Source organism: Pristiophorus japonicus, chromosome 5 (genome assembly GCF_044704955.1).
Source record: "Pristiophorus japonicus isolate sPriJap1 chromosome 5, sPriJap1.hap1, whole genome shotgun sequence".
In the NCBI taxonomy this organism is placed as follows: domain Eukaryota; kingdom Metazoa; phylum Chordata; class Chondrichthyes; family Pristiophoridae; genus Pristiophorus; species Pristiophorus japonicus.
Window position 1 is genome coordinate 178,062,782 of NC_091981.1, and position 22,431 is coordinate 178,085,212.

Sequence of the window (22,431 nt, forward strand, 5' to 3'; positions counted from 1 at the left end):
AAAAAAAAAAATCCGCACCCCGTTAAATTTTTAACGGTGATCGCATATATTTTTCTCAAGCTGCTATCATGCACACAATTAGAGGGATTTTGCACTCAGGCCCCGCTGAGGGCAGCCTGACCGGGTGGCGATGACGCGCCACTGTGTTGGTGCCGGGGCTCCGGTGAGTGTGGGCCGCGCTCTCTAACCGGCCGGGACACGGTCCGTGGTGCGGAGTGGCCTGAGCGCGGCGGCAGCAATAATGGTGAAGGTGGTGTTCCTACACCCGGATTTGGGGATCGGCGGCGCCGAGCGGCTGGTGTTGGACGCGGCGGCAGCGCTGCGCAGGCGCGGTTGCCAGGTGCAGATCTGGACAGCTCACCACGACCCCGCGCGCTGCTTCGCCGAGAGCCGCGAGCCGGGCCTGGGCGTGCGCAGTGTGGGCGGCTGGCTGCCGCGCGCCGTGCTGGGCCGCGGCCTGGCCTTGTGCGCCTACCTGCGCATGTTGTACGTCGCCTGCTACCTGGTCTTCCTCAGCGGCGAGGAGTTCGACGTGGTGTTCTGCGACCAGGTCTCGGCCTGCATCCCCGTGTTCAAGTTGTGCCGCAGAGCCAAGCGGGTGCTGTTCTACTGCCACTTCCCCGACCAGCTGCTCACCCACAGGCTGACGGCCGTCAAGCGGCTGTACCGGCTGCCCATTGACTGGCTGGAGGAGTACACGACCGGCCTGGCCGATCTGGTCGTGGTCAACAGCAAGTTCACGGCCGGCGTCTTCAAGCGGACTTTCAAGTCCTTGTCCCACCTGGAGCCTGATGTTCTTTATCCGTCTCTCAACTTCACCGCCTTCGACAGCGAGCCCGCGGGCGGCAGTGACTCGGTCCCGCCCGGCAAGAAGTTTGTCTTTCTGTCCATCAACCGATTCGAGAGGAAGAAGAATCTGCCCCTGGCGCTGGAGGCTTTGCACGACCTCCGCGGCCGGCTGGCCTGTGCGGACTGGGAGCAGGTCCACCTGGTCATGGCCGGAGGCTACGACGAAAGGGTGGTGGAGAATGTCGAGCATTACAGGGAGCTGGAGGAGATGGCGAGCCGACTGCAGCTGTCCGACACCGTGACTTTTGTCAGGTCATTCACGGACCAGCAGAAGATTTCCCTGCTCCGCCGGAGTGGCTGCGTGTTGTACACACCGAGCAACGAACACTTCGGGATCGTGCCCTTGGAGGCCATGTACACCCGTTGTCCGGTCATCGCCGTGAATTCAGGCGGACCTCTCGAGTCCGTGGTCGACCGAGTCACCGGGTTTCTTAGGCAGCCGTCGCCAGACTCTTTCGGTGAAGCCATGGAGACAATTGTCAGGAATCCCGATTTACGGGCAAAAATGGGAGACGCTGGAAGAAGTCGAGTTCTTCGAACATTTTCTACAGATGCCTTTGAAGAACAGTTATATCAGTATATATGCAAATTAACACAATGAAAATCACTACAGTGTAGAATAACAGCGGGAATGTTAACTGCCGATTTTTTTGTACAATACAACGTGAAATCTGACAACGTGACTGCGGAAAAAACATAGTTTTTAATTGTTTTCTATATTTACGAATATAGATAGGTACATGTAAATTACTGTCTTGCATGGAAGGATGTTGTATGGGAAGGTACCAGGAAAAGGGAAGTTGGGATCAGGAAGAATGAACCAGAGTGTCACAGGAAATGGTCCCTCTGGAAAGTGGAGGTGAGGGAAGGTGGAGATGTGCCTCCTGGTTTACTCGTGTTGTAAGTGGCAAAAATGTTGGCAAATTATCTGGAAAGATGAGAATTCTTAATGCAAACATTTAAGATTTCAATACAAATAGTAAACAAGAAATTTTCTGAGATGTTTTGTAAGCTGAAGAATTCCATGGACATGCAGTAGTGTGATATTTTTGTCAGTACTTGTCTTGAAATGTGTCAACTGTACTGTTATACAAAACCTGTCATTACTTTAAAGCATAGGAACAATCACAAGTGCTTCAATTCTTACTTAAGCTACAATTTCTGTCTTACAATCGTGAACTCACTTTAAAAAAAACATGGATTCAACCAGATGCCACTGTTTATTTTGGCTGAGTTAGAAGCACGCCTGTTGAGAATTCATCCAACTTTAATGAATTTTTCTAGGAATAAGTTGGGTTAGTGCCAGACCATAGCAAAGTCACTCTTCCTTAACCCAGCAGAGGTGCTATTATTGTTTTCCACTCAATGAATCTTTGTGGCTTATTCAATTATATGTTATTCAACACTATTATAATTATCTCATCTAAATTCTTACATTTGTTGAGGTGACTGGCTCCCAGCTGTTCTTGTTGAACATCCTTGACCAACCTTTGCCTTCATTGTTGTCAATCAAGCAAACCTGTTAATTTTAAAGATTCACTTACATTCAATGGTAGGCACCACAGTTCTGTTGGTGTATTAATGCAAGGCCCCCGAAAGGGGCAAAAAATCCCCAGAATGTTGATGGATGTATGGAACCTTCCAACTGTTGGCAAAATAAAACTTCTACTGCCTAAGAAGTAGAGAAGCTTCAATATTTTATTAGTCTTGGCAATAGGAATGTCATTTAAAATTAAACTCAACATAAAACTATCACTATCCTCTCTTGTAAACCTACCTAGCATAATTAAACAGGGTGAAATCTGATTTGTAGCTGCGATCCATCTATATCCCAGTCATTGACACCAATTTGTGCTGGGCTCTTGACTGTAAAGTGCATTATGGGCGGTCAAAGAAATCTTCCTGGATTTTGTGAAAGTTACCCACCTTCTAAGGGTATGCACCCTCATCTTTTCCCTTGGTACATATCTCACCTGGGTTCTGGGCCTTTGTCATTGAAAGGACAGGAACGTGGGCTGTTTACAAAACTCCACCAATATCCACCTTAACTGGCTGCCAGGAGGCATGCAACAGCAACCTGGTGATGCACTCACATCCACATTCCCTTCCCTGGGGCACTCTCCACTCACAATAGCACAGATCAGAAACTGAGTGGAATGAGGGAATCAAACTGAATTCTCCATTCCCTAACAATGAGCATTAATTCTCAAAATCACCTACTTATGTACATATCTGGCAGGCATTTTTGGAATATTGTAGAATTAAAGAAGAACCATAGAAGTTTATAGCACAAAATTAAGCTATTAGCCTCATCATGAATGAGTGCTGGATCTTTTTGAGAGAAATCCAAAACTAATCCCACTGCACCACCCTCTCCTCATAGTCCTGTATTTCATTCTCTAACAAATGTTTATCTAATTTTCCCTGAAAAGATACAATCGTCTCTGCCTCTTGTGGAAAAGCATTCCATACTCCAACAACCCATGTAAAGAAATTTCTCCTAACCTCTATTAGTAACAATTTTGAATTGTTGAACTCTCATCACCGACTCAACCATAGGAAATAATCTCTTTAGTCACTATTAAACCTCTTCACAATTTTAGAAACCTTGATTAAACCTCAGCCTTTATTCCCCAGGAAATTATTCCAATAAGTTTCTTCTTATTGCAAAGGGGATGGAGTATAAAAGCAAGGAAGTCTTGTTACAGCTGTACAGGGTATTGGTGAGGCCACACCTGGAATACTGCGTGCAGTTTTGGTTTCCATATTTACGAAAGGATATACTTGCTTTGGAAGCAATTCAGAGAAGGTTCACTAGGTTGATTCCGGGAATGAGGGGGTTGACTTATGAGGAAAGGTTGAGTAGGTTGGGCCTCTGCTCATTGGAATTAAGAAGAATGAGGGGTGATCTTATCGCAAAGTACAAGATTATGAGGGGGCTTGACAAGGTGGATGCAGAGAGGATGTTTCCACTGATGGAGGAGACTAGAACTAGAGGGCATGATCTTAGAATAAGAGGCCGCCCATTTAAAACTGAGATGAGGAAAAATTTCTTCTCTCAGAGGGTTGCGAATCTGGAATTCACTGCCTCAGAGATCTGTGGAAGCTGGGACATTAAATAAATTTAAGACCGAAATAGACAGTTTCTTGAGCGATGGGGGGATGAGGGGTTATGGAGAACAGGCGGGGAAGTGGAGCTGAGTCCATGATCAGATCAGGCATGATCTTATTGAATGGCGGAGCAGGCTCGAGGGGCCTTATGGCCTACTCCTGTTCCTATTTCTTATGTTCTATGTTTTTATAAATGGCATCAACCTGGTGAATCTACTCCTTTATGATCTATGGCTTTAATGTCCTTTCTATAATGGGGCACCCTAAACTGTACACAGTACGCTTAAGGCACAAGTCAGGAGCGTGATGGAATATTGCACTTGCCTGGGCGGGTTCAGCTCCAACAACACTCGAGAAGCTCTTTACCATCCAGGACAAAGCAGTGTGCTTGATCGGCAGCTCATCCACTACCTTAAGCATCCATTCCTTCGACCATCGGTGCACCATAGCTGAAGTGTGTGCTACCTACAGGTTGCACAACAGCAACTCACCATGGCTTCTTCAACAGTACCCCTAAACCTGCGACCTCCACCACCTAGAAGGACAAGGCAGCAGGCGCATGGAAATGCTATCACTTTCAAGTTACACACCATATCAACTTGGACATACATCACTGTCCCTTTGTTGTCGCTGGGTCAAACTTTTGGAACTCCCTACCGAACAAGCACTGGGAGTCTCTTTACCACATGAACTGCAGCAGTTCAAGCAGGCTGCTCACCACCATCTTCTCAAGGCTAATTAGGGATGTGCAATAAATGCTGGCCTTGCCAGTGAAGCCTATATCCCAAGAATGAATAATAAAATGAATTTTTAAAAACTGCAGCTTAACCAATGGTTTCTACAAAATTATCAATTGGGCGTGTAATTGGAAAATTGGGCGTGTAATTGGAAAATTGGGCATGTAATTGGAAAATGAATTTCAACATAGATAGCGTCAGTAACAAAGGCAAGGATGTAAGTTTTAGGAACAGATGAGCTGAGGCAGGGCTGGAGACAGGCAATGTTATGGAGATGTAAATAGGCAATCTTGGTGATGGAGCGGCTATGGGGTCGGAAACTCATCTCAGGATCAAATAAGACGCCAAGGTTTCGAACGGGCTGGTTCAGCTACAGACAGTGGACAGGGAGAGGGATGGAGTCGGTGGCTAGGGAACAGAGTTTGTGGCGGGGACCAAAGACAGTCGCTTCGGTCTTCCCAATATTTAGTTTATTTCAACCCACAACCCTTACATACTGGCAGCAGTTTGGTACCAATTCTGGAGTACCCTGGGAATCCTGCCAGATTGGCCCAGTAGAACCTATGTCTGCTGAAAGCAGGCATAGATTGCATTCTGGATATCGCAGTCACCAAAACAAACAAAAGGATAGAATGCCATTGGAAGAAGGACCTGTTATTTCTGGATTTAAATGAATAAAATTATTTCTAATGTATCTTCTTCAGCTTGATGGGCCTCTGACTCTCTCAGATGGAGATTCTGATGTCTCTGTGGAGCAGGTGCTTCTGTATGCAGCGATAGGCACCACCAGAGTATCCAGGCTCAGAACTTTAACATTAATTGTACAGACTGCAGTAATGTTATTGTGAATTTCAAACTTGCAATAGAGGTGTTGAACTGATGTCAGCTATCATTAAATAACTACATGTGGATTGACTTTTTTTGATTGTATGCATAAAATTACATAGAATTTACAGCACAGAAACAGGCCATTCAGCCCAACTGGTCCATGCCGGTGTTTATGCTCCACATGTGCCCCCTCCCACCTGACTTCATCTAATCCTATCAGCATAACCCTCATTCCTTTCTCCCTCATGTGTTTATCTAACCTTCCATTACATGGATCTATGCTATTTGCCTCACCGACTCCATCTGGTAGCAAGTTCCACATTCTCACCACTCTATGGGTAAAGACATTGCTCCTAAATTCCCTATTGGATTTATTAGTGACTGTCTCTGCAGTGCAGAGCTGGGGATGCACTCATTGCCGAAGTAGTTCCCCTTCCCCTCAACATTCACTAATGAAAAAGGCAGGCAATTACTCTGCTCCCAGATCGCCACCAATGTTACTCTAGAACTGACTACTGAGCTGGGCAAGAGTAGCACAGATTCAATTGTTCTCTAACTTTCCTCCATTGCCTGGCCGTCACACAGCAATTCTCTGACACTAGATTCAGATTAGAACCTGCTGTGTGAAGAATTGTCGGGCTTAGACTAACTACATTTTTAGAATTGGTTTTGACTTGAGTTTACACCAAAATGTTAAATTTATCATTTGCAAATATGCAACACATATCTCTTCCAAGTCAGTGCACACAGTGAATTTTAAATAGTAAATTACATTAGGATTAGAGAGGTTGTATAACAAAGACCAGAACAGGAATTACTTTTGTTTTATTTAATTCATGCAAATAAGCCCCTTCTTATTCCACTGGTGATATGCTTACTGAACACAACCAGGTTCTTGTGTTTCTAATTCATGTAGATAAGGCAAAATGTATTCAGCAGACAGTGTAGTTTTTTGTTGGCAAAGGAAATACTAGCCAAAATTCTTCATTCATTTACAGCTTGTCTGCTGACTGGAGAAATTGTGTCTCGCAACCTCTGGAGATTGCTTCATTTGGTGTTCTAGTAAAGATTTTTATATGAAAAGTAGATTTTACCTGAGTGCTTTAGAATTTTTTTATTGAGCGTACCATGTGACAGTCGCAATGTTGCAACATGTAAATAAAATAATACCTATCACACATACATTTTTATTAAGTGTTTCTGGATGCCTGAATATATGAATATAAGCCTGGCAATTACCCTGTGGTATATTATCACGCGAATACTTGACTCGGTTATATCAAGTTCCTTTTTCTGCTATTTGAACAAAGGTTTTAATCTGCTTAAAACATTAGACAGATGAATTTTATCCGAATGTGCTAAGCAATTGTATGATAATATCACACTGCAACATTTACAGGCAATAGGATCAATTTAGCAAGATTTTGCTGCTGGTGTGGCGTCTCACTTGATGGAAGTGCCAGTATGGAGAGCCAATCAGGTCTGGATCTCGCTGCATCCTGGGATCCACACTCAATGCTATGTGTCGCCATGTGCACGCTTTCGACCTCTCCCTTCAGCAGCACTGACTCATACATAGAAACATAGAAAATAGGTGCAGGAGTAGGCCATTCGACCCTTCTAGCCTGCACCGCCATTCAATGAGTTCATGGCTGAACATGCAACTTCAGTACCCCATTCCTGCTTTCTCGCCATACCCCTTCATCCCCCTAGTAGTAAGGACTTCATCTAACTCCTTTTTGAATATATCTAGTGAATTGGCCTCAACAACGTTCTGTGGTAGAGAATTCCACAGGTTCACCACTCTCTGGGTGAAGAAGTTCCTCCTCATCTCGGTCCTAAATGGCTTACCCCTTATCCTTAGACTGTGTCCCCTGGTTCTGGACTTCCCCAACATTGGGAACATTCTTCCTGCATCTAACCTGTCTAACCCCGTCAGAATTTTAAATGTTTCTATGAGGTCCCCTCTCATTCTTCTGAACTCCAGTGAATACAAGCCCAGTTGAACCAGTCTTTCTTGATAGGTCAGTCCCGCCACCCCGGGAATCAGTCTGGTGAACCTTCGCTGCACTCCTTCAATAGCAAGAATGTCCTTCCTCAGGTTAGGAGACCAAAACTGTACACAATACTCCAGGTGTGGCCTCACCAAGGCCCTGTACAACTGTAGTAACACCTCCCTGCCCCTGTACTAAATTCCCTTGCTATGAAGGCCAACATGCCATTTGCTTTCTTAACCGCCTGCTGCACCTGCATGCCAACCTTCAATGACTGATGTACCATGACACCCAGGTCTCGTTGCACCTCCCCTTTTCCTAATCTGTCACCATTCAGATAATAGTCTGTCTCTCTGTTTTTACCACCAAAGTGGATAACCTCACATTTATCCACATTATACTTCATCTGCCATGCATTTGCCCGCTCACCTAACCTATCCAAGTCGCTCTGCAGCCTCATAGCATCCTCCTCGCAGCTCACACTGCCACCCAACTTAGTGTCATCCGCAAATTTGGAGATACTACATTTAATCCCCTCGTCTAAATCATTAATATACAGTGTAAACAGCTGGGGCCCCAGCACAGAACCTTGCGGTACCCCACTAGTTGCTGCCTGCCATTCTGAAAAGTCCCCATTTACTCCTACTCTTTGCTTCCTGTCTGCCAACCAGTTCTCAATCCATGTCAGCACACTACCCCCAATCCCATGAGCTTTAACTTTGCACATTAATCTCTTGTGTGGACCTTGTCGAATGCCTTCTGAAAGTCCAAATATACCACATCAACTGGTTCTCCCTTGTCCACTCTACTGGAAACATCCTCAAAAAATTCCAGAAGATTTGTCAAGCATGATTTCCCTTTCACAAATCCATGCTGACTTGGACCTATCATGTCACCTTTTTCCAAATGCACTGCTATGACATCCTTAATAATTGATTCCATTATTTTACCCACTACCGATGTCAGGCTGACTGGTCTATAATTCCCGGTTATCTCTCCCTCCTTTTTTAAAAAGTGGGGTTACATTGGCTACCCTCCACTCCATAGGAACTGATCCAGAGTCAATGGAATGTTGGAAAATGACTGTCAATGCATCCACTATTTCCAAGGCCACTTCCTTAAGTACTCTGGGATGCAGTCCATCAGGCCCTGGGGATTTATCGGCCTTCAATTCCATCAATTTCCCCAACACAATTTCCCGACTAATAAGGATTTCCCTCAGTTCCTCCTCCTTACTAGACCCTCCGACCCCTTTTATATCCGGAAGGTTGTTTGTGTCCTCCTTCGTGAATACCGAACCAAAGTACTTGTTCAATTGGTCCGCCATTTCTTTGTTCCCCGTTATGACTTCCCCTGATTCTGACTACAGGGGACCTACGTTTGTCTTTACTAACCTTTTTCTCTTTACATATCTATAGAAACTTTTGCAATCCGTCTTAATGTTCCCTGCAAGCTTCTTCTCGTACTCCATTTTCCCTGCCCTAATCAAACCGTTTGTCCTCCTCTGCTGAGTTCTAAATTTCTCCCAGTCCCCGGGTTCGCTGCTATTTCTGGCCAATTTGTATGCCACTTCCTTGGCTTTAATACTATCCCTGATTTCCCTTGATAGCCACGGTTGAGCCACCTTCCCTTTTTTATTTTTACGCCAGACAGGAATGTACAATTGTTGTAGTTCATCCATGCGGTCTCTAAATGTCTGCCATTGCCCATTCACAGTCAACCGCTTAAGTATCATTCGCCAATCTATCCTAGCCAATTCACACCTCATACCTTCAAAGTTACCCTTCTTTAAGTTCTGGACCATGGTCTCTGAATTAACTGTTTCATTCTCCATCCTAATGCAGAATTCCACCATATTATGGTCACTCTTCCCCAAGGGGCCTCACACAACGAGATTGCTAATTAATCCTCTCTCATTACAAAACACCCAGTCTAAGATGGCCTCCCCTCTAGTTGGTTCCTCGACATATTGGTCTAAAAAACCATCCCTTATGCACTCCAGGAAATCCTCCTCCACCGTATTGCTTCCAGTTTGGTTAGCCCAATCTATGTGCATATTAAAGTCACCCATTATAACTGCTGCATCTTTATTGCATGCACCCCTAATTTCCTGTTTGATGCCCTCCCCAACATCACTACTACTGTTTGGAGGTCTGTACACAACTCTCACTAACGTTTTTTGCCCTTTGATGTTCTGCAGCTCTACCCATATAGATTTCACATCATCCAAGCTAATGTCCTTCCTAACTATTGCCTTAATCTCCTCCTTAACCAGCAATGCTACCCCACCTCCTTTTCCTTTTATTCTATCCTTCCTGAATGTTGAATACCCCTGGATGTTGAGTTCCCAGCCCTGATCATCCTGGAGCCACATCATATTTGTTAACATCTATTTGCACAGTTAATTCATCCACCTTATTGCAGATACTCCTTGCATTAAGACACAAAGCCTTCAGGCTTGTTTTTTTAACACCCTTTGTCCTTTTAGAATTTTGCTGTACAATGGCCCTTTTTGTTCTTTGCCTTGGGTTTCTCTGCCCTCCACTTTTCCTCATCTCCTTTCTGTCTTGCTTTTGCCTCCTTTTTGTTTCCCTCTGTCTCCCTGCATTGGTTCCCATCCCCCTGCCATATTAGTTTAACTCCTCCCCAACAACACTAGCAAACACTCCCCCTAGGACATTGGTTCCGGTCCTGCCCAGGTGCAGACCGTCCGGTCTGTACGGTCCCACCTCCCCCAGAACTGGTTCCAATGCCCCAGGAATTTGAATCCCTCCCTGCTGCACCACTGCTCAAGCCACGTATTCATCTGCGCTATCCTGCGATTCCTACTCTGACTAGCACGTGGCACTGGTAGCAATCCCGAGATTACTGTTTGAGGTCCTACTTTTTAATTTAGCTCCTAGCTCCTTAAATTTGTTTCGTAGGACCTCATCTCTTTTTTTACCGATGTCGTTGGTACCAATGTGCACCACGACAACTGGCTGATCTCCCTCCATTTTTAGAATGTCCTGCACCAAGACATCCTTGACCCTTGCACAGGGAGGCAACATACCATCCTGGAGTCACGGTTGCGGCCGCAGAAATGCCTATCTATTCCCCTTACAATTGAATCCCCTATCACTATCGCTCTCCCACTCTTTTTCCTGCCCTCCTGTGCAACAGAGCCAGCCACGGTGCCATGAACTTGGCTGCTGCTGCCCTCCCCTGATGAGTCATCCCCCTCAACAGTACCCAAAGCAGTGTATCTGTTTTGCAGGGGGATGACCACAGGGGACCCCTGCACTACCTTCCTTGCACTGCTCTTCCTGTTGGTCTTCCATTCCCTATCTGGCTGTGGACCCTTTCCCTGCGGTACGACCAACTCGCTACACGTGCTACTCACGTCATTCTCAGCATCGTGGATGCTCCAGAGTGAATCCACCCTCAGCTCCAACTCCGCAACGCGGTCCGTCAGGAGCTGGAGGAGGATACACTTCCCGCACACGTAGTCGTCAGGGACACTGGAGTCGTCCCTGAGTTCCCACATGGTGCAGGAGAAGCATAACACCCGACTGAGCTCTCCTGTCATGACTTAACCCTTAGATAGGCAACAACAATGTTAAAGTTTACTCACTGTTATAGAAGAGAAAAAAGAAAAACTACTCACCAATCACCAGCCAATCACTTACCCCCTTGGCTGTGACGTCACCTTTTGATTTCTTTCGACTTCTTTTTTGCCTTCTCTCCCCGCTGCAGCTGCACAGGTACGCCTCTCAGACTGCCGCCGCCTCTCGCTGCCGCTGAGCCTTTATAGGCCTCACCAACGCCAGGAACTCCCACCTCTCGGACTGCCGCCGCCTCTCGCTGCCGCTGAGCCTTTATAGGCCTCACCAACGCCAGGAACTCCCGCCTCTCGGACTGCCGCCACCTCTCGCTGCCGCTGAGCCTTTATAGGCCTCACCAACGCCAGGAACTCCCACCTCTCGGACTGCCGCCGCCTCTCGCTGCCGCTGAGCCTTTATAGGCCTCACCAACGCCAGGAACTCCCGCCTCTCGGACTGCCGCCGCCTCTCGCTGCCGCTGAGCCTTTATAGGCCTCACCAACTCACTCTATCTCTAAGCTGTCCTGACCTGCAGTTCCATTTAATCCTTCGCCTCATCCGACGCTTTAACAAAAACTTTTTTCCTTCCTTTCAGGTGTAAAGGAATGTAAGCTCCAACAACTCTTGGACCCCAACGCCCTTCTGGAACCTTCTTCCCCTTCACTTCCCTCTGATCCCATTCCTTCCAATCTCATCCCCTGCCGTGTTTTCACTATCCCCTCTGACCTTCCCCTCTCTGATCCCAAACAATCAGTCCTCAGCAAAGGCCTGAGCTTCAACCCCTTACACCCCCACCTCAATGAGTTTTGACCTCGGCACGATGCTGAGCTCTTTTTCCACTGCCTTCGCCTCCGTGCCCATTTCTTCAGCCGGGAGTCTTTCCCCTGCACAGCTGACCCTTTCTCCCATTTTCAGAATTCTCACTCTACCTGGACCCCTCCCTCTGGCCTCTTACCCTCTCTAGACCTCTTCATTGCAAATTGCCGATGGGACATCGGCCGTCTCAATTTCTCTGCTTCCCTCACTCACTCCAACCGACCTCTCTCTGAACTTGCAGCACTCCGCTCGCTCAGACCCAACCCCAACTTTCTCATTAATCCTACTGACAAGGGTGACGCTGTTGTTGTTTGGCGAACCGACCTCTACCTTGCAGAGGCTGATCGCCAACTCTCTGACACCTCCTCCTACCTCCCCCTGGACCATGACCCCACTACTGAACATCAAGCCATAATTTCCCAGACCGTCACTGACCTCATCTCCTCTGGAGATCTTCCATCCATAGCCACCAACCTCATAGTTCCCCAACGCTGCACAGTCTTCTTCTATCTCTTTCCCAAGTTCCACAAACAGGACTGCCCAGGTAGATCCATTGTTTCAGCCTGTTCTTGCCCCACGGAACTTATTTCTTCCTATCTTGACTCTATTTTTTTCTCCCCTTGTCCACTCTCTTTCCACCTACATCCGAGACTCTTCCAATGCCCTCCATCACTTTAACAGTTTACAATTTCCTGGCCCCAACCATCTCCTTTTCACTATGGACGTTCAATCCCTCTACACCTCCATCCCCCACCAGGATGGCCTGAGGACGCTCCGCTTCTTCCTTGAGCAGAGGCCCAACCAGTCCCCATCCACCATCTTCCTCTGGGTGGCTGAACTTGTTCTCACATTGAACAACTATTCCTTTAACTTCACTCACTTCCTCCAAATTAAAGGTGTTGCTATGGGAACCCGCATGGGTCGTAGCTATGCCTGCCTTTTCGTGCGATATGTGGAATATTCTTTGTTCCAGTCCTACTTGGGTCCCCTCCCTCACCTCTTTTTCCGGTACATTGATGACTATTGGTGTTGTTTCCTGCTCTCGCCCTGAATTTGAAAATTTCATTCACTTTGTATCCAATTTCCACCCTTCCCTCACCTTCATATGGTCCATCTCCGACTCTTCTCTTCCCTTCCTTGACTTCTCTGTCTCCATTTCTGGGGATAGGCTATTGACCAGTATCCGCTATAAGCCCACTGACTCACACAGCTACCTGGACTGCACTTCTTGTCACCCCATATCTTGTAAGGACACCATTCCATTCTCCCAGTTTCTCTGTCTCCGTCGCATCTGCTCTGGTGATGTCACCTTCTACTTATGTTCTTCCTCTGAGGTGTCTTCCTTTTTCCTCAATCGAGGATTGCCCTCCGCCATGGTTAACATGGCCCATTCTATTTCTCACACCTCTGCTCCCACCCTTTCCCTTCCCTCTTAGAAACACAACAGGGTCCTCACCTTTCACCTCACCAGCCTCCATATTAAACGGATCATCCTCTGCCATTTCCGCCATCTCCAGTGTGATCCCACCACCAATTACATCATCCCCTCCCCTCTCCTCCCCTCTCAGCATTCTGAAGGGACCGCTCCGTCCGCAACATCCTGGTCTATTCCAAAGCCACCCCCAGCACCCCCTCCCCTTCCTACAGCACCTTCCCATGCAAACACAGGAGATGCAACACCTGCCCTTTTAGCTCCTCACTTCCCACTGTCCAGGGCCTCAAATACTCCTTCCAGGTGAAACAGCGATTTACTTGTACTTCTTTCAATTTAGTATACTGTATTCGCTGCTCACGATGTGGTCTCCTCTACATCGGGGAGACTAAACGCAGATTGGGTGACTGCTTTGTGGAACACCTCCATTCAGTCCGTAAGCGTGACCCTGAGCTTCCTGTCGCCTGTCACTTTAATTCCTCACTCCACTCCCACTCTGATCGCTCCGTCCTCGGCCTCCTACACTGTTCCAACGAAGCTCAACGCAAGCTCAAGGAACAGCACCTGATCTTTTGTTTAGGCACTTTACAGCCTTCTGGAATCAACATCAAGTTCAACAATTTCAGACCATAACCTCTGCCCATATTTTGCTCTCTTCCCTCCTTTTTTTTAAAGAACCCCTCCCCCGCCCGCCCCCCCTCCCTCCGATCTTACGTAATTTTTTTCTCTCTGTCTCCCATGATAGCTTGTAATTATTCTGCCATTCAGACCCTATCTAGACTAATCATTTTCTAACTTCTGGCATTACCATCACAAGTCAGCTCATCATCCCCTCTGTCTCTCTAATCTCTCCTGTCTTCCACCCTATCACAGACCTTCCCTTTTGTTCTTTCTTCCTCTCCCCCTTTCAATGCTCCTTAAGAATCTGTTCATTTCAAACATTCACCAGTTCTGACGAAGGGCCATCAACCTGAAACATTGACTCTGTTTTTCTCTCCATAGATGTTGCCTGACTGCTGAGATTTCTAATATGTTCTATTTTTATGTACTGAAGATCAGCATACTGGATTCAGGTATTTCCTATTTCTGGAGTTTTGCACAATGCTAGCAAAGTGGGGAAGTTGGGGCTGTGGTAGGCATGTTAAAATTGATTGAGGTGTCCCTGGGCTCAGAGCCAGTCTTCACTGCATGAGTCTATCCACACCACAAGCAAGCGCAGCCTGATTTTGCTGTGTATACAAAGCTGGAACTTAAGTCTCAGCTTAGCTCAGTGGTGGCACTCTCACATGAGTGAGAAGGCTATGGTTCAAACCCCTCTCCAGGAGTTAAGCACCTAATCTAGACTGACAGTTCAATGCCCTGTTGAGGGATTCCTGCATTGTCAAAGTATTTGGATGACACATCAAACTGAGGCTCTCACCAACATCACCAAAACAGATTATTTGGTAATTCATCTTATTTGGTGTTTGTAAAACCTTGCTGTGCATTAATTGACTTTTGTGTTTGCCTATGTAACAACAATGACGACACTTCAAGTATACTTCATTGGCTATGTGGAGAACATGATAGAGCACCATATAAATGCAGTTCTTTTTCTTTTTACTAATAGGGATGCAACTTAAACTCAATATGAGCTGGCCCTCTGTCACAGATTGAACAGCCTACTACTCCTTTAGAGACAATATTTGTGGGGAGGGTGCGGGGGAGGACGAAAACGGCCGAAGGTGGAGTCTTGCTGAACTTCACATTCTTTTGTTCCATTTCCCACCTGGCCGCTGGCCAAATTGACAGTCTAGCCAGCTGCTGGGCGGGAACACCAACAACATGAAACAATTGTGGACAGTCCAGGCAATCGGGAGGCGGGGAAGAGAATGTGGAGAGGGAGAAAGGCCAAGATTCGGGTGGGGGGAAGAGAGGTCAGCGATTGGCCGTGGGTAGGGCCAAAGGTTTCCTTGAGTGGCCGCAGGAGCACTCCTGCCCTTTCCGGCCCACAAGGGGTGCTGAGGAGGGCGCTTACCTTGGCCTCCCCTTCACTGCCAGGTTTCCAGGGATACTCATTCAGTGATAGTGTTTTTTAAATTGGGCTGCCAATTGCACTATGTGAGCCCAATTTAAATTTGTTAATGCATTTTCCCGCCTGTCCACGACGGGACACTCAGACATCTCGATATCTGCCGCCAGAAAAAAGGTGGGGGGCATGTGTGTGGTGGGATGGGGATACGTTCCCCATATTTATGTCTTGAATCGACCGCCCCTGATCCTCTCCTGCCCATTGTGGGGGTGTTATTATTGAGGCCCATGAATCAGGAGCACAATCAGCTGGGTTGTAGGGTTGGAGGAGAGTACAGTGATAGGGAGGGGCGAGGATATGAAAACAAGGATGAGAATTTTAAAATGAGGCATTGCCAGACCAGGACCTATTGTAAGTCAGCGAGTACAAGGGTGATGGGTGAATGGGACTTGGTGTGAGTTAAGATACAGGCAGCAGAATTTTGGATGAGCTTAAGTATACGTTGACCCAAAATGGATTGGTGTAATATCATACATCAAAATTTTGATCATTATTATAGGAATAATTGATTCAGGGGATGCCAGCATGTTCGTGGTATCCAGCATTGCATTAGCAGGAGAAGTTCGAAAATTTTAAATGCTTGCCAGAAGCTTGCTGTAACAATGATAATTAGATTGACCCATTGATAATTAGACTGACCCTGTAAAATCCACAAGGCTGTTAGTGATAAAGTCAGGTGGATACAAATCAACTTTACACTGAATTTTTTCCAAATTTGAAAATCCTGACCAATATATTGGAAAGATTAGCCTCATTCACACAGTAATCACTGTGGCCTTTAATGATGCAGTCAAACTTCCAACAAGTTGTTATTCTACCTTTTAAGTCATGATTTTATCAAAATAAGATTTTGCTCAGTGATTTCATAAAGTGTACTGACCATATCTTGGTCACGAGGTCAGAAGATGGATACAGATGAGGATGACCACTCAATTATTCTCAGTTTATCCATCTAGGTGTCATCATCAATGTGTCAGCCTTGGCTCAGTTGGTAGAACTCTTGCTTCTGAATCAGAAGGTTGTGGGCACAAACCCAACTCCAGAGATGTGATTATATAAACTAGGCTGACCCTTTGGTGTAGTACTAATGAAATGCAACACTGTCAGAGGTGCTGTAACTGATGAAGGTATCTCAGGAGGGGGGAGTTCAGAGTCAGTAGACTCAAGGGTATAATAACATAGGGCTTAAGGGGCAACAAAGAAAAGAAAAAAAGACTTGCATTTATATAGCGCCTTTCATGACACCAGACGACCCAAAGCGCTTTACGGCCAATGAAGTACTTTTGGAGTGTAGTAATGTGGGAAACACGGCAGCCAACTTGCACACAGTAAACTCCCACACAGCAATTTACAATCTGTTTTTGTTATGTTGATTGAGGGATAAATATTGGCCTGGATACCGGGGTTAACTCCTCTGCTCTTTTTCGAAATAATGCCATGGGATCTTTTACGTCCACCTGAGAGGGCAGGCGGCGCCTCGGTTTTAACGGCTCATCTGAAAGATGGTACCTCTGACAGTGCAACACTCCCTCAGCACTGCACTGGAGTGTCAGCCTAGATTTATGTGCTCAAGACCCTGGAGTGGGACTTGGACCCACAACCTTCTAACTCCGAGGTGAGCGTTCTACCCACTGAACCACAGCCGGTACAATGGGTCAGAAGGTCAGAAGTGGGAATGTTCGCTGTTGATTGCACAGTGTTCAGTGCCATTCGCAACTCCTCAGAAAATGAAGCAGTCCATGCCTGCATGCAGCAAGGCAAGGCTGTCTGCACTGTCTGGCCCACGAACAAAGCAGCCCTCAAGTAGCCTTGCTGTAGGCATTGAGGAGGAGCAGCAGGCATGGGAGGGGTCAAAACTCAGGCCAAGTCCGATTAAGGTGCAGGACAACTATGGAGAGGTGCAGTGATTTTTCTTTATGCCGCCTGTAAATAGTTAAAGTGAATTGATGCACTTCATTGTTGTTGAGTGCGTTGCAACAGAACGTTGTATATTGTATGTTTTCTTGTGGGGGGTGGGGGGGGAGTGTTTGTTAGTTTGTTCCAGTAAAATGTGACTTTGATCCTTTGCCATTGATGTCTTGTGTATCATTACAAAGTTCACCGGAGATGTTCCTTTATGGTGGCACATGGCGTGGCCAAGATTAGCTCCATCCCTCAGTTTCCTCCATTCAAGAGAACCGATCCAACAGCTGCCGACGTGCGGGTCTTGGTCTGAAAAAGATAAAGGTACGCGGAGTCAGAGGAAATGTATTAGCATGGATCGAGAATTGGCTGGCTAACAGAAAGCAGAAAGTCGGGATAAATGGGTCCTTTTCGGGTTGGAAATCGGTGGTTAGTGGTGTGCCACAGGGATCGGTGCAGGGACCACAACTGTTTATAATATACATAGATGACCTGGAAGAGGGGACGGAGTGTAATGTAACAAAATTTGCAGATGACACAAAGATTAATGGGAAAGCGGGTTGTGTAGAGGACACAGAGAGGCTGCAAAGAGATTTAGATAGGTTAAGCGAATGGGCTAAGGTTTGGCAGATGGAATACAATGTCGGAAAATGTGCGGTCATCCACCTTGGGAAAAAAAAAACAGTAAAAGGGAATATTATTTGAATGGGGAGAAATTACAACATTCTGCAGTGCAGAGGGACCTGGGGGTCCTTGTGCATGAAACTCTTTTGAGTTTACCTGAAAAAAAACATAAACATTAAACCGTGCCACCCGCCTGGGTGACACAGCAGACATTTTCAAGGCCCCTTTTTTTTTCTTCCTTTTTTTGTGTTTTTTTTGTTTTTCTTTTTTTGTTTTTTTTTATTTTGGGCGCTAAAATCACATTTTTCCAAGTGCCCCCTATAAAAGGGGAGGGGGACACTAAAAGCACCGGCAATTAAAACAAATTAAACTTTAAAACGTAAAATCAAATTAAAATTTGGTTGCCGGGCGTGATGATGCACTCCAGTCCCTCCGGTGCCCACCTCTCGCGGAAGGCCGCGAGCGTACCGGTGGACACCGCATGCTCCATCTCCAAGGACACCCTGGACTGGATGTAAGAGCGGAAGAGAGGCAGGCAGTCAGGTTGAACGACCCCCTCGACTGCCCGCTGCCTGGACCGGCTGATGGCACCCTTGGCCGTGTCCAGAAGCAGTCCTACGAGGAGGCCTTCGGACCTACCCGCTCCCCTCCGCACAGGGTGCCCAAAGATCAGGAGAGTGGGACTGAAGTGCAGCCAGAATTTCAGGAGCAGCCCCTTCAAATAATAAAACAGGGGCTGCAACCTTGTGCATTCCATAAAAACATGGAACACGGACTCTTCCAGAGCGCAGAAATTGCAGGCGGCCTGGGAGTCCATGAACCGGCTTAAAAATTTGTTGCACGGCACTGCTCCGTGCACCACCCTCCAGGCCAAGTCCCCGATGAATAGTGGGAGGACCCCTGCGTAGAGTGCCCTCCATCAGGGACCCCCGCCTCCTCCGGATGGCAAGATGGTACGCCATGGCGTGTCCGGACGGCCGGCGAGGATGGCAAAGTTGAGAGTGTGCAGGAGCAGCCCGTACAGGAAACCCCTCCGCGCGGAACTGAAAGGCATGGAGGGGATTTCCCCGAGGCGGCTCAAGTTGTGAGGCGCCGGCCCCCGAGGGAGGTTCCGGGGTTTGGCGCCGATGAGGAATTCCGTCCGGACGGGGGTCAGTTCGGACGGGATCTCCCCACGTGCTTGAGCCTCCTCGATGCACCTAACGGGGTCAGGGCCCAGAGCTGTTTTTAGCGACTCGATGGCATCGGCCGTGTGGCGGACGTTGGCAGAATTTAGGCGCCGCGCCAGCGTGTCTGGCACCATGCAGCCCGCTCCTCCGCCATCGAGCAGGTCCCTGACCCTGGTCACCTCACCAGCCACAGCCCTCTCTTCCGACCGCCACATAAAACCTCGGTCGTGGAGGTACGGATTCCCGAGCAGCGGCTCCTGCAGGACGGCCGCCACTCCAGCCGGCGGAGAGCTGCGCTTGGTGGAGACTTTGTTCCAGACCCTGATGAGTTCCTTGTAAAAGACAGGCAGCTCCCGGAGGGCGGTCCTGACACCCCCCAAGTTCACAAACAGGAGCTGCGTGTCGTAATTCAGGTCGCGCTGCTGGCGGAAGAAATACGTCGCCAGAGCACACCACCTAGGAGGGGGCTCGACGTAAAGGTATCTCTGCAGGGTCTGAAGATGGAAAGTCGCGAGCTGGGCGCTGACGCACACCAACGACTGACCGCCCTCCTCAAGCGGGAGACTCAAGACCGCGGCAGAGACCCAGTGCTTCCTGTTGTTCCAGAAGAAGTCCACCAGCTTCTTCTGTATTTTGGCGACAAACGCAGGGGGAGGGGTCAAAGTGACCAGCCGGTACCACAACATTGCGGCCACCAGCTGGTTTATGACTAGCGCTCGACCCCTGTAGGACAGCACTCGGAGCAGTCCTGTCCAGCGCCCTAGGCGAGCGGCGACCTTGGCCTCCAGCTCCTGCCAGTTCGCCGGCCAGGCTCCCTCGTCTGCGCTAAGGTAGACTCCCAGATAGAGGAGATGGGTCGTGCTCCAGGCAAAAGGCCTGAGCTCCTCCGGCAGGGAGTCCACCCGCCACTGATCCACCAGGAGTCCGGAACATTTCTCCCAGTTGATTCTGGCGGAGGATGCGGCCGAGTAAATCTCTTGGCACTCACGCATCCTCCGCAGGTCAGCGGGATCCTCTACCGCGAGGAGCACGTCATCGGCGTAAGCCGAGAGGACGACCTCCACGCCCGGCCCTTGCAGAGCCAGTCCCGTCAACCTCGTCCGCAAGAGGCGCAGGAAAGGCTCCACGCAAACGGCGTATAACTGGCCGGACATGGGGCATCCCTGGCGCACCCCTCTCCTAAAGCGAAGGGGCGCCGTCAAGGACCTGTTAACCTTAATCAGACACTCCGCGGCGGCGTACAAAAGTCGGATCCGGGCGACGAAATGCATCCCGAACCCGAAAGCGCGCAGAGTTCCGAGCAGATAGTCGTGATCCACCCTGTCGAACGCCTTCTCTTGGTCGAGGGATAGGAAGGCGACTGACAGACCAGCCTCCTGGGAACAATGGATGAGGTCCCAGACCAGATGGATGTTGTCGTGGATTGTCCGGCCCGGGACCGTGTAGGACTGGTCGAGGTGGATCATGTGGTCCAGCACGGCACCAAGGCGAGCAGACATCGCCCTGGCGAAGATTTTGTAGTCCGTGCTGAGGAGGGAGACCGGCCGCCAGTTCTTAAGGAGGCGGAGATCGCCCTTCTTAGGCAGCAGGACGATGACTGCCCTGCGCCAAGAGAGGGGCATCTCCCCGGTCGCCAGACTTTCCCCCAGGACCCGTGCGTAGTCGCCCCCCAGGACGTCCCAGAACGCCCTGTGGAACTCCACGGTCAGCCCGTCCAGCCCCGGGGATTTTCCCCTCGATAGCCGGTCGAGGGCACCGGTCAGCTCCGCCAGGCTTAGCGGAGCTTCCAAATTTTCGGCGCCCTCCGGGCTGACCTTCGGCAGGTCCTCCCACAAAACTCTACGCGCTTCCTCGCTGGACGGATCCGGAGAGAACAGAGCCCCGTAATATTCACGGGCCCTGTTGTTGACGCCCTCCGGATCCGAGACGAGAGAGCCGTCGTCGGCCAGCAGCGTCAAGAGCTGCTTACGGACACTCTGCCTTTTTTCCAGCGAGTAGAAGAAGGGGGAGCCGCGGTCCAGATCCCGCAGGAACCGGATCCGCGACCTCACGAACGCGCCTCGGGACCCAACGAGCCGCAGGTCCTTCAGCGCGGCCTTCTTCGCTTCGTACACCGTCCGCAGGGCCGGGTCCTGGACGACTTGACCGAGACGGGATTCCAGGTCGAGCACCTCTTTTTCTAGGCGCCCGACCCTGGCCGCCCGCCTCTTGGTCGACCCCCTCGCGTACTCTTGACAGAAGACGCGGACGTGAGCCTTGCCCACATCCCACCATAGCCTCAAGGAGGGGAAGCCCCCCTGCTTCCTTCTCCAGTCGGACCAGAATCGACGGAACGAGTCCTGGAACCGCACGTCCTCCAGCAGCCGGTTGTTAAAGTGCCAGTACGCGGATCCCGTCCTCGCGCGGAGCGAAGCGAGCTCCGCCCACACCAGGTGGTGGTCCGAACACGGCACTGGCCACATGGAGGCCGCCGGGACGCAGGAAACGTACGCCCGAGACACGTAAAGGCGGTCGACTCTGGACCATCCCACTCCAGGCCTCACCCAAGTAAAGGCGCTGGAGTCGGGGTGGAGATTTCGCCAGACGTCCACCAAGTCGAAGGACCCGACCAGGTCCCTCAACTTCTCCATCGCCGTCATGCACTGCGGGGCACCGGAGCGGTCCCTCGCCTCGAGGGTGCAGTTAAAATCCCCCCCGAGGACAATGCAGTCGCCGACGTCGACGGAGCCAAGAAAAGCGGACACCTCTTCAAAGAAGCGCGTTTGCTGCGGGCCGGGCTGAGGGGCGTACACGTTCACGAGATGAAGCGGCACGTCCCCCAGGCAAACCGTTACGTGCAGCAAGCGGCCTGGCACGGGCTCCTCGACCCCCAAGATCTCCGGCTGAAAATGCGGGCCCAGCAAGATGGCCACCCCACTAGAAATGGCAGTGAGGTGGCTCATGCGGACCTCTCCTTGCCATTCCAGGAGCCACGTGGCTTCGTCTCCCGGAACGGTGTGGGTTTCTTGCAGGAAGCACTCCGCATATTTCCCCTCCCGCAGGAGCGAAAAATTGTCAAATCTACGGCGTGCCCCTCTGCCGCCGTTGATGTTGAGGCTGGCTATGGTTATCTTCATGGCAAAAGCATAGTGCAACCTCTACCTTAACCTATTGTGGGGGAGGGAGCGGAGTCTTTTGTTGAACTCCGCTCCCTCCGCAGCCCAGCGAGGAGTCCCTCGAAAACAAAGGCCTCCGACGATGCCCGCGCACCTACGGCTCCCGGCACGCGGACGCAACTAGGGGGAGGGGTGGCGGCGGCGCCAGCCTTGGCCGCCTTC

The 22,431-nt window shown here is 49.2% G+C and overlaps 1 protein-coding gene across 1 annotated transcript; it reads left to right on the plus strand.

Annotated features, from left to right (window-relative positions):
• The first annotated feature begins 131 nt into the window (after positions 1-131).
• Positions 132-6,715, plus strand: alg2 (ALG2 alpha-1,3/1,6-mannosyltransferase). Its single transcript, XM_070881127.1, has one exon. The coding sequence runs from the start codon at positions 242-244 to the stop codon at positions 1,448-1,450; it is 1,209 nt and encodes a 402-aa protein (XP_070737228.1). The 5' UTR covers positions 132-241; the 3' UTR covers positions 1,451-6,715.
• The last annotated feature ends 15,716 nt before the right edge of the window (positions 6,716-22,431 follow it).